Source organism: Phyllobates terribilis, unplaced genomic scaffold (genome assembly GCF_046119375.1).
Source record: "Phyllobates terribilis strain yellow unplaced genomic scaffold, ASM4611937v1 Scaffold_9__5_contigs__length_417890890, whole genome shotgun sequence".
Taxonomy (NCBI): Eukaryota; Metazoa; Chordata; class Amphibia; order Anura; family Dendrobatidae; genus Phyllobates; species Phyllobates terribilis.
In genome coordinates this window covers 204,030,537-204,049,271 of record NW_027362769.1, presented here as the reverse complement: position 1 = coordinate 204,049,271, position 18,735 = coordinate 204,030,537, and the positions used below count along the sequence as shown (strand labels likewise).

The 18,735-nt window shown below is 44.9% G+C and overlaps 1 protein-coding gene across 4 annotated transcripts in view; it reads left to right on the top strand.

Moving 5' to 3' along the window:
* Window positions 1-18,735, top strand: part of VWA3A (von Willebrand factor A domain containing 3A) — a 134,060-nt gene that overhangs the window by 78,319 nt on the left and 37,006 nt on the right. For all 4 annotated transcript variants that reach the window (XM_073647597.1, XM_073647596.1, XM_073647595.1 and 1 more), the window contains exons 25-31: window positions 698-805; window positions 6,530-6,627; window positions 7,123-7,275; window positions 9,173-9,281; window positions 9,579-9,723; window positions 11,279-11,423; window positions 11,729-11,874. In XM_073647597.1, coding sequence (XP_073503698.1) covers window positions 698-805; window positions 6,530-6,627; window positions 7,123-7,275; window positions 9,173-9,281; window positions 9,579-9,723; window positions 11,279-11,423; window positions 11,729-11,874 — 904 coding nt within the window. The remainder of the gene's footprint in view (window positions 1-697; window positions 806-6,529; window positions 6,628-7,122; window positions 7,276-9,172; window positions 9,282-9,578; window positions 9,724-11,278; window positions 11,424-11,728; window positions 11,875-18,735) is intronic.

Genomic DNA, 18,735 nt, shown 5'->3' with positions numbered 1-18,735 from the left:
TAATTACATGAGGATATGGATATGTCGCTATGTTCTGATCTGTTGTACAGATCCACATTTTCAGACTCCTATTTGAAGAAAAAAATGTACTAAGCATACATTTAATCAGTTATATTCTGGATGTTAAGACAGTGTCAATAATCAGCTCTGATTTTTCAGTAGATTAATTTCCATTTGTTGCAAGGTCACTTTAAAGGGGTTGTTCAATTTCAATTGATTTAGTCCACATGCATGCTTTGCTTAAAAAAAAATAATTGAAAAAAAAAACTGCATTACCTTACTTACTCCCTGCCTCTCCAGCACTTCCCCTGGTCTTTGCAGTGGTGACGTCACTGCTACAGCATTTGATCGCTGCTGCCAATCACTGGGCTCAGCTGTCTTTAGCACAGAGGATTGGTGCTAGACAGGAAGTAATGAGGAAGATCAATAGGTCCGCCCATGTTGCACTTTCAGCCTCATTTACATAAATATTTAAAGTTGATCCTTTCAATGATGGAATATCCATTTGCAGACTGGAAGGTATGTGTGCACTTTTCTTTAACTCCCCTACCTAGAAATGTAATTAATTGGATGGCCCTAAGACGCCTGACAGATTCCTTTTTAAGGTTTTTATTATCTGGAGAAGTCTGAGTAATGTAATGCTATGATGCAGACATGTCTCATGAATTGATAGTTACAGTTTCAAAAATGCTTACAGCTCAGCCATTTAAAGATTGGGGATTTACTAATGAGAAGAAGGCGAAACAAAAGAAACAAGAGAAACCGTCCATCAGTTCCTTTTATACCGAAAATGGGAAGGATATTGGTATGCAACCTTCATTGCCTCATCACGTTTCTGAACTAAGGCCTCTCTCATACTGGGCCGAGTGCTATCTGATGTTTTATCGGACAGCACTCGGCCCAATGTTGTACTATGGGGCAGTAACATAGTAACATAGTTTTTAAGGTTGAAGGAAGACTAAGTCCATCTAGTTCAACCCATAGCCTAACATGTTGATCCAGAGGAAGGCAAAAAAAAACCATATGGCAAACACTAAGCTCCACATTGGGGAAAAAAATTCCTTCCCTACTCCATACGACAATCAGACTAGTTCCCTGGATCAACGCCCTATCAAGGAATCTAGTATATATAACCTGTAATATTATATTTTTCAAGAAAGGCATCCATGCACTTCTTAAATTTTAGTAGTGAATCACTCATTACAACATCATGTGGCAGAGAGTCCCATAGTCTCACTGCTCTTACAGTAAAGAATCCCCGTCTGTGATTATGATTAAACCTTCTTTCCTCCAGGCGTAGAAGATGCCCCCTTGTCCCCGTCTCAGGCCTCAGAGTAAAAAGATCAGTAGACAGGTCTTTGTACTGTCCCCTCATATACTTGTACATAGTAATAAGATCACCCCTAAGCCTTCGTTTTTCCACAGTAAATAACCCCAAGTGTAATTACCTGTCTTGGTATTGCAGACCCCCAGTCCTCTAATAACCTTGGTCGCTCTTCTCTGCACCCCCTCTAGTTCAGCTATGTCTTTCTTATACACCGGAGACCAGAACTGTACACAATATTCTAAGTGTGGTCGCACTAGTGACTTGTATAGAGGTAAAATTATGTTCTCCTCATGAGCATCTATGCCTCTTTTAATGCATCCCATTATTTTATTTGCCTTTGCAGCAGCTGCCTGACACTGGCCACCAAATGTGAGCTTGTCGTCCACCAATACACCCAGGTCTTTTTCAGTGACAGTTTTGCCCAGTGTTTTACAATTAAGCATATAATTATACATTTTATTTCCTCTGCCCAAGTGCATTACCTTATATTTATCCCCATTAAAGCTCATTTGCCATTTATCAGCCGAAGCTTCTAGTTTACATAGATCCTCCTGTAATATAAAATTGTCCTCCTCTGTATTGATTACCCTGCAGAGTTTAGTGTCATCTGCAAATATTGAAATATTACTCTGTATGCCCCCTACAAGGTCATTAATAAATATGTTAAAAAGAAGGGGGCCCAATACTGACCCCTGTGGTACCCCACTGTTAACTGAGACCCAGTTTGAGTGTGTTCCATTAATAACCACCCTTTGTTTCCTATCACTGAGCCAGTTCTTAACCCACATACATATATTTTCCCATATCTCCATTGTTCTCATTTTATGTATCAACCTTTTGTGTGTAACCGTATCAAAAGCTTTTGAAAAGTCCATATACACAACATCCACTGCATTTCCTTGGTCCAGTCCAGAACTTGCCTCCTCATAAAAACTGATCAGATTAGTTTGACAGGAACGGTCCCTCGTACACCCATGTTGATATTGGGTCATGAGGTTATTCTTCTTCAGATACTCTAGTATAGCATCTCTTAGGAAACCCTCCAGGATTTTACCCACAGTAGAGGTTAAGCTTACTGGCCTATAATTTCCAAGTTCAGTTTTTGTCCCCTTTTTGAATATTGGCACCACATTTGCTATACGCCAGTCCTGTGGTACAGACCCTGTTATTATGGAATCTTTAAAGATTAAAAATAATGGTCTATCTATGACGTTACTTAATTCCTGCAGTACTCGCGGGTGTATCCCATCCGGGACCTGGGATTTGTCAACTTTAGTGATTTTTAGACGCCGCCGTACTTCCTGCTGGGTTAAGCAAATGACATTTAATGGAGAATTTTTGTCATCACTAATAATGTTTTCTGTCATGCGATTTTCTTGTGTAAATACGGTTGAAAAAAAATCATTTAGCATATTGGCTATTTCCTCATCCTCATCCACCATTTCACCCAGACTATTTTTAAGGGGGCCAACACTATCATTTTTTAGTTTTTTACTATTTATGTAGTTAAAGAATCTTTTGGGATTATTTTTACTTTCTCCAATGAGTCTCTCTGTCTCAATCTTTGCTGCCTTGATTTGGTTTTTACATATTTTTTTAAATTTTCTGTATTTATTTAATGCCTCATCACTACCTACTTGCTTTAGTTCTCTAAATGCTTTTTTTGTCACTTATTGCGCCCCTTACAGCTCTATTTAGCCATAGTGGTTTCCTCCTATTTCTAGCATGTTTATTCCCATAGGGTATATATTGTGCACAGGTCCTATTCAGGATGCTAATAAATGTCTCTGTCGTTGGAAATTTGCCTTCTTGAAGTTTAGCGTCCTTATAACCCCTCTACTACACATCTTATTAAAGGATACATGAAAACTTATTATTTTGTGATCACTATTACCCAAGTGACCCCCTACTCGTATATTTGATATGCGGTCTGGCCTCTTGGTTAATATTAGGTCTAGCAGTGCTCCCCTTCTTGTTGGGTCCTGAACCAGTTGTGAAAGGTAATGGTCTCTCATAGTTGTCAAAAAACTATTACCTTTGCTTGAACTACAGGTTTCTGTTCCCCAATGTATTTCAGCGTACTTGAAGTCCCCCATAATAATGACTTCTCCTTGAGTCGCTGCTTCATCTATTTGCTTTACGAGGATATTCTCCGCTGATTCCATTATTTTTGGAGACTTATAACAAACCCCTATCAGTAATTTAGTATTTTTTCCCCCTCCCCTTATCTCCAGCCACAGGGACTCTACATTTTCATTAGATTCACATATATTCTCACGCAAGATGGGTTTTAAGAATGATTTTACATATAAACACCCCCCCCCCCCCCTTGCTTGTTTATACGGTCATTTCTGAACAGACTATAGCCCTGTAAATTAACTGCCCAGTCATGGCTCTCATCCAGCCATGTCTCAGATATCCCCACCATGTCATAATTATTTTCCAACAAAATTTATTCTAATTCTTCCATTTTGTTGGTGAGGCTTCTGGCATTAGTGTACATGCATTTTATGTATCTCTCTGTACCTCTATTTCTTCTTACTATATTGACTGTTCTAACCCCACCCCCTATTTCTTTTTGTGCCTAGGTCACTATCTGCACTATCTTCCCCACCTATAAAATGAATACCCTCCCCCCCCAATCCCTAGTTTAAACACTCCTCCAACATTCTAGCCATTTTCTCCCCCAGCACAGCTGCACCCTCCCCATTGAGGTGCAGCTGGTCCGTAGCGTAGAATCTGTAGCCAACTGAGAAGTCGGCCCAGTTCTCCAGGAACCCAAACCCCTCCTTCCTACACCAGTTCCTGAGCCACTTATTTATCTCCCTAATCTCCTGTTGCCTCTGGCGTGGCACGTGGTACAGGTAGTATTTCAGAGAATACCACCTTGGAGGTCCTTGCTTTAAGCTTGCAGCCTAATTCCCTGAAATTATCTTTAAGGACCTTCCACCTACCTCTAACTTTGTCATTTGTGCCAATGTGCACCATGACCGCTGGGTCCTCACCAGCCCCTCCCAGTAATCTGTCAACCCGATCAGCGATGTGCCGGACTCGAGCGCCAGGTAGGCAGCACACTGTTCGACGATCCCTGTCTTTGTGTCAGATTGCCCTATCTGTTCCCCTAATAATTGAGTCCCCCACTACCAGCACCTGCCTGGCCTGTCCTGCTCTCCTATTTCCCCCCTTACTGGAGCTGACACTCCTCCGGCTTTTAGAAGACATGCCTTGCTGCAGCAGTGCTATCCCTGTACCGACACCCCCCCTCATCTGCCAACTTTGAAAACTTATTGGGGTGTGCCAGATCAGGACTAGCCTCCCTGGCACTCTTCCCTCTACCCCTCCTTCTAACTGTTACCCAGCTAGCTGCCTCACTGTCCTGCAGCTACATACTACCACCCTCCCCCACATCTACCCCAGTGAGCAGCTGCTCAGTGAGCAGCAGACTCCTTTTCATATTGTCAATGGATCTCAGTGTTGCCAGCTGTTCATTTAGATCCAGTACCTGGGCTTCAAAACGCACAACGTGCACACATCTCGCGCAGCAGTATGCACCCATGACTGGCTGTTCACGGATTGCATACATGTGGCAAGATGTACACTGGATAGCATTGTCAATAATGGAGCTCATTTCTTAATGGGGATTGCACTAGACAGAAATGTTAAGTAAAAAGAAATGTAAAGAATTAATAAAATACAAACAGCAATTCAGTCCAAATTCTTCCCTTCCAAACTCCCTGAATCCAAGTCACTGAAGAACAAGTCACACACTTTCTTCCGTTTGCACTTACGCTCCGGTCACACTCAGCTCGCTCACACTCGCTAAGGAAGAAGATTTGAAGAGTTTTTTTTGTTTTTTTTTCCCTTTTAGCAGCAATCCAACCTACAGCTCAATGCACTTCCAAAGGACTGCAGATCTGCCATTATTTTCTCATGCCGATTCGGCATGAGAAAACAATCATGCTGCGAGTGGCTTCAATATTCGGATCACACATATCCATACAGGTCTATGAGTGCGAGTGAAACATTGGATTGCACTCTGATGTCATCCGAGTGCAGATTGATGTATGCGCGCAGAGACAATGAAGAAGATGGAGAAATTAAATTCTCCATCTTCTCCATACCTGAGCTGCGATTCTCTCATGCGAAGGAATCTGATCACACTAAAATGACACTTGGCTCAAACTCTGAGTATCATTAGCATAATTGGCCCAATTCTCTCGCATGAAAGAATATATGCCAGTGTGAGCGAACTCTAATAGTCATTCTCACACGCTTGTATGCACACAAAGTGTATGACTTTATTAGCGTATGACTTTATCTGCTGAATCAGAGCTGGTACTGATGGTACAATTCCAAAAATTGTGCAAAATATATTTAACACAGAAGTCTGATTTAAACAATATGAATACATTCCCTTTAAAAGTCCATTGTGAAATTCAGCACATACAAAACATTTTGGCTTGTGCCATTTTTTTGGAGATTCAGCAGCACTGGGCACATGATTTTTCTGAAGGACTTGGAAAAAGCCATGAAAAAAAATAGGAGACAATAAAACCAAACAAGTAATTTGAATTGTTGGATTAGTTAAAAACCCTTAAAAAAGTGCAATCTAAGGAGCCTTAGACCCTTTAGTTGCACCTTCCCCCATTTACGTTTAATTTTAATTATTGTCCTATTAAGGTTTGTGCAAATTTGAATTTTTAAAAAAAATTTATGCCTCAAAATCATTTAAAAAACGCTAAAAGGACACTTTTTATTCATTTCAATGTTAATTCTCTTTGCTGTTCATTTTATGGTATTTTTTTTTCCTTTTCAGGTTTTGAAAAATGCCTGATGGGGAAAAAAAGAGTTTGTATTTGGGTCCTTTGAGTCAGATTCTGATGAAATCTGTTCCAAACTAGCCATTGTCAAATCAAATGCCTGCAAAAAGAACACAGAAGAAAAAAAAACTCTTCCAAAACTTTTTTTAAAAATTTCTTCAAAAAACACATCAGAAAAATAACTCCCCAAAAAGGAGCCTTGAACGTCTCAAAAAAATTCCATCTGCACATAGGTTAAGATATTCTATTATTGTCTGTATATTCTTCACATATTGGTTCTTTTTATTTCACCTGATTTTTGAGGAATGGAAATTTCTAAATCTGTTTGAAATAAATAAATTTGACAGAATATTACCGTATGTTATTTCTTTAATTACGACAGGGGTGGTGTATAAAGATTATCCGAAGACCAAGACTGTGAGGAAGTCTGTCCCCTTTATTGTGTTGCCTAAAGAAGAAGAAGTCTGTTCTACAAAAGCAGTAAGATGCTAGTGGATGGGGATTGCTCAGCTCCATAGCGGTGTATTGGAGTAATAACACAATATGTTAGATTAGGGCACAGTACCAGTATAATATCATTTTGTGGAGAGATAAACTCTACCTCTGTTTTTCACAAAAAGTCAGTTCTAGAAAACAGAACTGCTTTACCAAGAAAACAGGATCGTGCTTTTTGATCATTTTTCCTGTTGGATTTTTCTGCAACCAAAAAGCTAAAAAGATAGCCAATTTTATAAATTAAATTGATAAGGGTCGGAGCTCTGTTCTTCTTTTACGAACTTCAGATGCTTCTTTATAGAGATACCTCATTACCAACGGAGCACTGACCCCTATAAGAAAAAGAATACAATATACATTTTGAGAAAACACAGCGCTATAATGGCTTTGAATTATCCAGTCTTGTTTTTCTATACATTTTATAATTAAGAATATTGTGTTGTTATTTTTATTATTCTGATATCTTATTTTCCCGACAAGTGGCTGAAAAGGTTTGGTTTAAAGAAGCTGAAGCTGGAGCTGACCCGGCTGGTGTTTGGTCCCGACTGCACCCACCAGAAAAAGCTGGTGCCAGCTTTACATAAGAAAGTTTCTGCAAAATACTGCACTATTTTCCCAAGTGTGGAGATCAATGTAAGCCAGCTCTTTTCTTCCAGATTATAACTGTTACTTACAGAAAATTATTTAATATTTGGACTAATAAAAGAGTTTTAGTAAGATGTGAATGTCAGTATATTTTATGTTATCAAACCATTATGTTCTCACTAAGGTTTTTTTTCAAAGATTTATTGCAAATGTTAATTTAAAACTACTGTCCACTCAAAATTATATTTAGGTTGGTTCCTATACTAGATACCTATATGCTATTTATTATGTTAAATTTTGCTCTTTGGCTGCTTTTTAGCTTTATTTCTATTAGGTTAGACCTTTGATGAGTGACAGTGTCTGCCGGAACTCGGAGGTAGTCTGAGACACACCCCCTGTCTGGTCATTGGGTCAGGTTTCTGCTGTCTCCCTCCCACTGCAGCTCGGCCTCCTCTGATTGGCTTTCACAGAGGTGACCAGGAGTCGATGGCTACTGATTTCTATTACAGGAATGGCAGAAAGATTGAAGAATACTAAACCAACTGTAATGTCTCACCTGGTCAGGTGGATCCTTAAAGTAACTGATCTGAGTTTTGCAGATATTGAAGCAACATGGACAGGAGGCGCTGGTACAGCAGGGCAGACAATTATGTGTGCAGAGACCTTGAAGCAGAGATTGATGTAACAGAATTGGAATAATGATGACTGGAACATCAGAGCTGGTACAGCAGATTCTGCTGAATCAGAGCTGGTACTGATGCTCGATGTAGCAGAGTTGTAACTTTGGCAGTTGTAGCTGATCAGTGCTGGATCGCATATGTAGCAGATTAGTTTCGACTGTAGCAGTGCTGAATCACTAATGTAGCATAGTTGATGCAGCTCTGGCTGATATAGCAGAGTTTGTTTGCTGATGGAGCAGAGTTGTTGTAACTGGCAGATAAAGCACATCTGGATCGCTAATAGAGCAGAAATGATGTAGCAGAGCTTGATCAGTGATGGAGCAGAATTGTTGCAGCTGCCTGATGTAGCACAGCTGGATTGCTGATGGAGCAGAGTTGTTACTTCCGGCTGATGTAGCACAGCTGGATTGTTGATGGAGCAGAGTTGTTACTTCAGGCTGATGTAGCAGAGCTGGATTGCTGAAGGAGCAGAGATGTTGCTTCTGGCTGATGTAGCAGACCTGGATCGCTGATGGAGCAGAGTTGTTGCAGCTACCTGATGTAGCAGAGCTGGATCACTGATGGAGCAGAGTTGGTACTTTCGGCTGATGTAGCAGAGCTGGATCGCTGAAGGAGCAGAGTTGTTGCTTCTGGCTGATGTAGCAGACCTGGATCGCCGATGGAGCCGAGTTGGTACTTACGGCTGATGTAGCAGAGCTGGATCGCTGAAGAAGCAGAGTTGTTGCTTCTGGCTGATGTAGCAGAGCTGGTTCGCTGATGGAGCAGAGTTGGTACTTCCGGTTGATGTAGCAGAGCTGGATCGCTGAAGTAGCAGAGTTGTTGCTTCTGGCTGATGTAGCAGAGCTGGATAACTGATGGAGCAGAGTTGTTGCAGCTACCTGATGGAGCAGAGTTGGTACTTTCAGCTGACGTAGCAGTGCTGGATCACCGATGGAGTATCGTTGTTGTTTCTGGCTGATGTACTAGAGCTGAATCACTGATGAAGCAGAGTTGTTTCAGCTAACTGATGTAGCAGTGTTGAAGTAGTAGAGTTACAGTGAGGTTAATGTAACAACAAGGCTAATGTAGCACTACTGGCACAATGTAGTGGCTGGACTCCATGTGAATACCCATGCGGCCCCCACTGCCTGATGTGGGTGGATAATCGTGTGTGTGTCGGGTTACTGTAGCAAGCCTAAGTAAGGAAGAGTCTAAATTGTATTAGCCTTGTTTATACAGTATATAACAAAGTATATGATTCCATAAAATTATGATTTTTTTTACAGGGCGTTGTGAAGCATCTACAATTTCAGCCCAAGGAGTTGGAGGAATACATTGAACAGCTAGAAAAAACTTTAAAGCGATACATCCAGCGGCTTCAGTGGCTTCTTTCAGGTAACTATTTCTCTTCCTGCAAAACCCCCCCCCCAAAAAACCCATATTTTTTCAGACATGCCCGCTCTGCAGGGCTGATGTCACAACACAAATCTGCAGCAATTTACAGTGTAAGTGGATGAGGATTGCAAAATCTAAACATGTAGAAGAAAAAATGTACCTGAATATCAGAGCAAAAACCAAAGCAGGCTCATTCTGGTATGAAAAACTGCAGATTTACACTTTATTGTTCTGTTCACGATGGCAGAATCCTCTCTAACCAGTTTAGCCTTATGAAACTTGTGCTCGACATTGCAGGGAGTCGTCGACTGTTTGGCACTATATTGGAGAATAAAGTCTGTATACTTATTGATGCATCCAGCTCTATGGCTCCATTTTTGGCCGAACTGCAGAAGGGGTTAATATCGCTACTCTGGGAACAACTAATGCCAAGAAATATTTGGTAAGTGAAAATTTAATTTTTATTTTTTTTTATAAAATTTAAAGGTTCTGTCTATTATTAATTTATGGCAGAAATGCTTAGTTTTTCCCTCATTGACTCATTTCCCCTCATTGACTCTGGCGATTTATTTTTTTCTTTTTTATACCTATAGTCGTACTTATTATGTGCAAAATGCATGGGTCTACCCAGGGCCGGTGTTGTCTGTGTTATACAGCAGGAATCTGCTAATAAAAGCTGCAATCAGAGCTAACTCTGATCTAAAAAAAAAAAAGCTTTTGACACATTAAAAAAAATACACTAATTTGAATCCCTCTCAACTTTTTTAAAAATAAGCATATTGGATATTGCTGCATCTGTAAAATTCCAATCTATGAAAATTTAAAATTGTTTAACCCATATGGTAAATTCCCCAAAAAAAAATAAAATTGAAACACCAAAACAGCCATTGTTTGGTCACAATTTGTGGGGCTCCGTGCTGTGTCCCGTTGTTTACCAGGCTCAGCTTTATACTTATAGTAATGGCCGTGTCAAGTAATTAAAGGGGTTGTCCATAACTCGGACAAACTCTTCTCTATCCCTTTGTTTCCCCTTGTAAAATAATAACACCTATACTTACCTTGGGTGCCGGTGCTGTTTCAGCAGTGTCTGCACTTGCTCTCCCAGGGATCGCGTGACATTGTTATATCAGTTGCTGTGGCTCTTTCACTTCCATTGGATGTATGTGAATGTGATACGTCCGAAGGTGAGGAGAGTGAAGAGGCTACTAGTTGGCCACAGGGATTGCATGACATAACAGTGTCATACAATCCTCAGGAGAGCCAGTTTGTACACAGCTGGAACAGCCCCGGCAGCGGAGGTGAGTATAGGTGTTATTATTTTACTGGGGGGAAAACATAGGGATTGAGAAGGGGTTGTCTGAGTAGTGGAAAACCCCTTTAATTATTTGCTACAGCTTCATCTAATTTAAGTGACTCGGACTAAGATGTAATACCAGGCACAAAAGTAGGAAGCAGTCCAGTTTAAAAAAGCGGCATGGACATAGTTCCTCAGTGTAAAAAAATTGGCTGCAGCCCATCAGCGGCCGCTGATGGGTTGCAGTGCTCACGTCACATAAACATTGCCACAAGATCACCAGGGGATATAGCGCTCAGAGAGGAGATGCGGCGTGAGTCTGAAGATGAGGGTTTTTTTTATTTTACTAGACACTTCAAAAATAAGTTATCCAGTAGTGACCAACACCTTTAACTTTACTCTTATATAATCTTAAGTCTTAAAAAAACAAAACAGATTGCCACTTGGTAAATGCTCATTATTGATTCATATAAATGGGACTTTTCTCCCTTTGTTTCACCCTAATTGTCCTGCAAAACTGTGACCAAGGAAGCACATTTTCTGGAGCAAACATACCTGACCCTTCCTTATCCTTTTATCTTCAAGAAGTAGTTTTTTGCTGCTCAACATTTTTCTCTTTATTAAAGACATTTACTATTGTGCTGCATTTGCTATGGGGTTAGAAATGATTTATCTGTTTATTTTTCATCCCTGAATTGAACAGGTTTAATATGATAAGCATTGCGGAAAACATTGAGCCATGGCAGGAGTGTTTGGTGGAGGCCTCTGACAAAGCTTGCCAAGACGCAGTGCAATGGCTTTCCAGGCTAAAGCCCCGGGGAAACACCTGCATTCTTCATGCTCTGGAGGTTGGTGAATTGTCTCGGTATCTTACTTTTCTTTTCACCTTTTATAGATGCTTTACTTCCAGATGACATTGTAAAACATTCTGTAACACAGATATAATAATACTTTTCACAAATCCTTGTCTGTAGTCAAGAGATTGTCTAGAAGTTTAACTTTTGGGGGTGCAGGTGGAAGTCGATCATTACATTGTACACAAGACCCGGAAAAAAGGATCATAACTCTGTGGAGAAATTCTTTGTAGATCGGTTAACGTGATAAAAATATTACCATCAAACAAAATTCAAAAACTTATCATATCTTGTTTCAGAAAGGTTTTGCTTATCCAGATGTAAAAGGTGTTTATCTCCTGACAGACGGAAAGCCGGACATTAGCTTCAACCTCCTGCAGGCAGAACATCTCCTAAAGTCCCATAATATCAAAGTACACACTGTTTCTTTCAATACTTCAGAAAGGTACGTGCCATGTATATCAAACATTGCAGTGTGCATATTTTACATTATGAGGCTGGAAATAAGTGGGTAAAAATCTGCACTGCCATTGGAGACAGGAATAGTTGAAATGTGGTTTATTAGTCAACGCGTTTCGAAGTGAGCCCATTTCTTCATCAGGAAAAAACTACAATGATTGTGGTTTAGTCCTAATGAAGAAGTATGTTCACTTCGAAACGCATTGACAACCACATTTCGACTGTTCCTGTCTCCTGCTCATCCCTGGACCACTTACAGCGTGGATTTTAACCCACTTATTTCCAGCCTCACGAGTTTCGCCACGTCGTGGCTCTGCAGCAGCCTGTTTCTAAGCTTACACAAGGGAGTGTGACTCTCACAACCCCCCAAGGTGAGCATAATCGTTTTTATCTCCCTATTTTCCACTCGGATAAGACCCTATTGTGCTTATTGTCTTTTCAGTTTTTCCTTTTTACCTTAAACTTATTTCAGATAAAACTTTTAAGGGTACCTAACAGTTCACCCAGGTCCCCCACACAGCCACCATGTATTTATTGCTATGTTAATACCCTTCCTAAGAATTCCTTTTTATTGTCTAATTGATTTATGCATAGTTTTTTGCACTATTTCATAACTGCCATTATGATATGCTAATTAGTGGGTGAATAGTCATGGGGGCGTGGCTTTTCCCAGACTAGTCACCAAGTCCCTGTTGCTGTGAGTGACATGATTTACAATAGCGGTGTCACAGTGGGCTCTTTGCAAATCTCTGCCTTCCTGGCAGTGCACAATAATCCAGGTGTATGCACCCTGGCTTCATTGGTGCACTGTGCATTCCCAGGGAGGCAGCGGTGACTTAGGCCTCAGCCAGCCGATACCACCGAGTCTCACTGCAGGCTGTGTCCTACTTCACCTCTGCCTCCCTGGGCATGCGCAGTGCGCCAATAAAGCCAGGGTGCTCTGATAAAGTTCGGCTACCTGCACCTGGCTTACTGCGCACTGCCAAGGAGGCAGAGCTTTGCAAAGAGCCAACGGTGACACCACTATTGAAGATCACGTTACTTACACCTACAAGCAGAGTCATATCCAGGGGAAGGTTGCTGGGGCATGGGCACAGGCGGAAGTGGGGCGCTGTCGGGCTGCCTAATGTGGCGGTCCGAAGTGTCTCCCCCCGGCGGCTGCATTCTGCCGCCCCCCTAACTGGGAGCTGACAGTTCTCTGAGCCAGCTGTCAAGCTGACAGCCAGCTCACAGAATGTGCAGCTCACCGGCTCCCAGTAATCAATTGTACTCGCGTCTTTCAGACACGTGTACAATTGAAGCTCTGGTCGCCGGGTCAGAGCAACGCCAGCAGCGTGATCAGGTCACATGATCACACTGCTGACGTCACTCGCCGGTGCAAACATTGTTGGTAAATGCTCCACATTAGTGGAGCTGAAGACACCGAAGATTAAGTGTAATGGGAGGGTGGGGGTTTGATTTAGGGTGAGGGAGATTAAATGTAACGGAAAGGGGGGTTTGAATTATTGTGGGGGAGATTTAGTGTAACGGGGCTGGGGAAGGTTTGCTGCGTATGGGGAGGGATTTACTGCGTGTGGGGAGGGATTTACTGCATGTGGGGAGGGATTTACTGCGTGTGGGGAGGGATTTACTGCGTGTGTGGGGGAGATTTACTGTGTGTGGGGGGAGATTTACTGTGTGTGGGGGAGATTTAGTGTAACGGAGTTGGGGGAGATTTATTGTAACAGGGCTGGGGAGATTTTGTGTAACTGGGCTGGGGGAGATTTAGTGTAATGGGAGGGGATGATTTGAGGACACAAGTTTGGGGAGCCAGGAAGGGACAGGTGCAGACACAATATGGGGAGGGGGAGAAATTTGAGGACACCATATGAGGAGCAAGGGGTTAGATGGGGGGCATGTATGGTGGGATGGGTGTGGACACAGCATGAGGAGCGAGTGGAAAATGTATGCGGACACAGTATGGGGAGCGAGTATCATAGGATGTGTGCGGACACAATATGGGGAGTCAGGGGGATGTGAGAGGAGGCAGTATGAGGAGGGAGGGGGATGGTGTGAGGAGACTATTGAGGGGAAAAGTGCAAAGAGACAGTATGGGGGGAAAAAAGTGGGAGTGGGCACAGAATAAAGACTGAGTAGTGTGTGTGTGGAGGTGTAGCATGGGAGGACAGTGTAAGGGCACAGCCAGGAGGGGACAGTAAGCCAAGGAGGGGGGGGAGTGTGGTAAGGGGACATAGTATAGAGACTGGGCTCTATAGGGGGGACTCAGTGTAAGAGGACAGTGTGAAGAGGGTGCCCAATATGGAAAGGAGAGAGCACTGTAGAGGGCATGTATCATAAGAGGGACAGCGTGGGGGTCATATTTTGTGTAGGGACTATAGTGAGGGGCAATTATTTATTCAGGGGCTCAGTGTAGGGCAGATATTTTTATTCAGGAGCATTATAATGACACTGCTATCTTTAATGGCATCGTGTGGGGATGTGCTGCACAAAATCGGAGAAGATGAAAGTCTGCAGAGAACAGCTATGGATGAAAAAACTGTGGACAAGATGAGAAGAAAAGAAAGAGAACGTCTCCAGAGACATCAGTAAGGTACCTGGATGGAAATGTTTTTTTGTGATTCTAATTTTCATATTTACTCTGTCGCCTCATTTATGGGTGTTATGCTGCTGTCCACTAGGAGGCGACACTATGCATAATCTGAAAAAGATTAACCGTGGCTCCTCCTCTGCAGTATACACCCCTGGACGGCATCAGCCTTCTCCAGTTTATGCTTAGTGTTGCATAGGAGGCACACCTAAAACTTTTACTCCGTTTTTCACGGACGGGATTACAGATGAAGAAAAGTGGGTCTACTGCGAGACTCCCGGCATGGCTCCTTCCTCGGCCCCTTATTATGGGGTGCACGGTTAAGCTTGAGATGGCTATTCCCCTTGTCGCTCCTTCCCCAGCCCCTCGAGTGCTGGTTCAAAGTCGAGACCCCCCTCCTTCCCCAATTCCTTTTGGTTTCTGGGTTGAGGTCGAGGCGAGGATATAGCCCCCTGACGGTGACAACAGACCCTCCCTAATCCCCCCCTGGGGGTATTAAGTTGAAACGCCTCAGGTAGGGCCTGTACAGGCAGCAGCTCCCAGCAGCCAGCACACTACGGCTGAATCCAGGGACCCCAACCCTGCTGCGGGCTCCTGTCGGGACCGGGGGGAGCGCAGGCAGAACACAACAGAGGCACAGGCCTCCCTGCGCCCTGTTTCTGCAGCAGCACCAGCTCTACGGTGCCTCAGGGGGACTCTTCACAGGGCTCTCCCTTCCGCTTATACCCCACCGCTATCCTGCCTTTAAATCCGGGGGGTCCGGTTCAGATCCGGCCCCCTCCCGGACTTCCGCGCCGGCCTGCAGTCCCTTTGGGTATCAGGCATCTAATTTAGGCCGCGGCTTCGGCCTAGCCGAAGCCGCCACCTCCTCTCCCCGGCCCACCCCCCGGATGACAAATATGACACTACAGTGTCATAGAGGGGGTGGATCGAGACTGAAAGGGCGCGATTTCACACAGTTCTGCCGCCCTTTTTCAGCTCTCCGCCCCCCTTCTTTCTTAACTTTACTCCAGCGGCCATTATCTGCTGCAGGATAAGGGAAGACCAGCCAGTATCCGGGGGACACTAGACCGTGGATCTTCGGCGCTGGACCTAGGGGCACACCGGTGGGATAAAATCACAGCTGGAGTTCTTCCTCGGCTGTGAGTCCAGGCTCCTCTGCATAGCCACCCCTGTAGGGCCCTCTGCATAGCCACCCCAGTGCACTATGCCGGGCTCAAGGTCCAAGAGAACCAGGCAGGACTGCTATTATGCACTCTATACAGCCTGCAGCAATACTCTCCCAAGTGGCAGCACGTACCCGCACTGCCAGGACTGCATCCAGACTACTGTGCCAGAGCCCCAAGAAGCCCCTGCCAATGCTTCGGTGTCTAATGCCACGCCGGAATGGGTCACTCAGATGTCGCAATCTATGACGCAGTCTATAGATAACCTAACCTCCACATTGCTTCAGGCTCTGCAGAGTCATGCCTCGTCTATGAACGCTACCCAGCAAAGGGAAGGCTCAACTCAGGGACATGACGACCCGGGCACATCCACGTCTAGGTCAGGCCGCAAGCGGACCCACAGGTGACGTTCATCTGCGTCATCCCATAGCACACGGTCATCCCCTTCTAGGGAGAGACACCGTAGTTCCAGGTCATCTAGACCGTCCCCTACCTGGGACAGACAATGCAGTTCTCCGCAGCGATCCCCGACCAGAGAAGGCCTCCACCCTGGTTCACCCAGCAGGAGACGCCTTAGCGATACACAGGATTCAGAAGGCATCTGTGATTCCAACTCCGACAAGGAAACTGAAGGGTCTCTGATCCCAATCCCCCCTAGCAATACAGCGCTAGTTGAGGACGTTACCTCGTCCATCCATCGGGTGCTGGACATTTCTGATCCGCCCCCGGAGGCACCACAATGCAAGATTTCCTTTGAATGACTTCTGAAGCCGCCTAAGGTCTTCTTTGACCACCCAGAGTTTAAGTCGATCCTTAAAAAACAGTTCTCACAGCCTGAGAAGAAATTTACCAATCGCAAATATCTGGAGGCGCGGTACCCCTTCCCACAGGAGACCACCAAGGAATGGACAGATCTACCTGAAGTGAATCCCCCAGTCTCTAGGCTAGCAGCACAGTCACTCCTTTCACTGCCAGATAGCTCAACCCTCAGGGACACAGCAGACCGGCAGGTAGAACACATGGCTCGTTCAATTTTTGAGGCCGCAGGGGCCTCCATGGCTCCCGCGTTCGCTTCAGTTTGGGCTGCCAAGGCCATCCTGGCTTGGGCTCAAAATTTACAAGCTGGGCTCCAAGTATCTGCTCCTGAGCTGTCGGACCAAGCGGTTCAAATAGCAGTTGTAGTAGATTACATGCTTCATGCAGCTCTGGATTCTGCAAGGGGTGCAGCGGGGATAGCATCAAACGCCATCACGATTCGGCGTATCCTCTGGCTGCGGGAATGGAAAGCAGACGCAGCCTCAAAGAAGTCCCTCACGCACCTCCCGTACCTCAGTGGTCGACTTTTTGGTGAACAGTTGGACACGATGATATCCAACGCCACCGGGGGTAAGAGTACCTCTCTCCCCCAACTGAAACCCAATCGCACTTACAAGAAGCGTAACCAAACTCGATTCCGATCCTTTCGGAACTCTTCGGGCTGGTCCGTCTCGCAGCCAGCACAAAATAGCAACCGCTCCCTACGCAGGGACAACTCACGATTGACGCAAAAGTCGGACAAGACCTGGCAGTCAAAAGCAGGCCAGTCAAAGTTCAAAGGAGGAAAATCTCAGACTTCCTTCTCATCGTGACTCACGGACTCCGGAAGACACCCCACCTGTAGGCGGCCGACTTTTGCTCTTTCATCAAGTCTGGCTGCCTATTACAGAAGACAGGTGGGTCAGGGAACTAGTGTCTTCGGGATACAAGATAGAGTTCACTTCGAACCCACCAAACAGACTCTTTCTTTCTGTTCCCCCAAAACCGCCAGCCAAGGCTTGTGCCTTCCGCCAAGCGGTCTTCTCGCTTGTCAAGCAGGAGTCATAGTACCGGTCCTCGCGGCTGAGCGCTTCCGAGGGTTCTGCTCCAATTTATTCGTAGTCCCCAAGAAAGGAGGCGGCGTACGGCCCATACTGGACCTAAAACAGCTCAACAAATATGTACGGGTACGTCACTTCCGCATGGAGTCCCTTCGGTCCATCATTGCGTCCATGGAAAAGGGAGATTTTCTCACCTCCATAGACATACAAGACGCATACCTGCATATACCAATTGCACCCGCCCATCAGAGATTTCTCAGGTTCGCAATCGACCAGGACCCCTACCAGTTCGTGGCTCTCCCGTTCGGACTCGCCAAAGCTCCCAGAGTGTTTACCAAAGTCATGGCAGCCACCATGGACGTTCTGCACTCCAGAGGCATAGTAGTCTTTCCATACCTGGACTATCTCCTTATGAAGGCTCCCACCTTCAAGGACTGCGAGCTCAGCGTCTCAATCACAATCGACAATCTGAGTCGCCTGGGTTGGTTAGTCAACCTACAAAAGTCATCACCGACCCCGAGTCAGTCTCTGACCTTCCTAGGAATGCTATTCAACACCTTCAGGGGTCTAGTGCTCCTTCCCAAGGACAAGGCACTGCCTCTCCTTCTAGCAGTTCGCACTCTCCTCAGCAAACCCCCTCGATCTCTCCGGTTTGCAATGAGAGTCCTCGGCAGGATGGTGGCGGCAATAGAAGCGGTCCCATTTGCCCAGTTTCACCTTAGGCCTCTCCAACTAGCCATCCTCAAGTCATGGGACAGGAACCCTTTTTCTCTCGACAGGGAGTTCCAACTGACGTCGTCAACCAGGAGGTCCCTGCACTGGTGGCTCAAGCCAACCTCACTAACAAAGGGGAAATCCTTTCTCACGGGTCAATGGAAGGTTCTGACCACCGACGCAAGCCTGACGGGTTGGGGTGCGGTGCACCTACACCACAGAGCACAGGGCAAGTGGTCCCCAGCGGAAGCGACCATGCCCATCAACATCTTGGAAATTCGTGCCATCCTCCTGGCATTGAGAGCCTTCCATCACTTACTAGCAGCCTCTCACATCAGAGTACAGTCGGACAATGCCACGGCTGTGGCATATGTGAATCACCAAGGGCGGACTCGCAGTGCCCAGACGATGCGAGAAGTGACACACATTCTCCACTGGGCGGAAGACACAGGTTCGGTTCTCTCTGCGGTCCACATTCCGGGTGTGGACAACTGGGAAGCAGACTTCCTCAGCCGGCAAGGAAT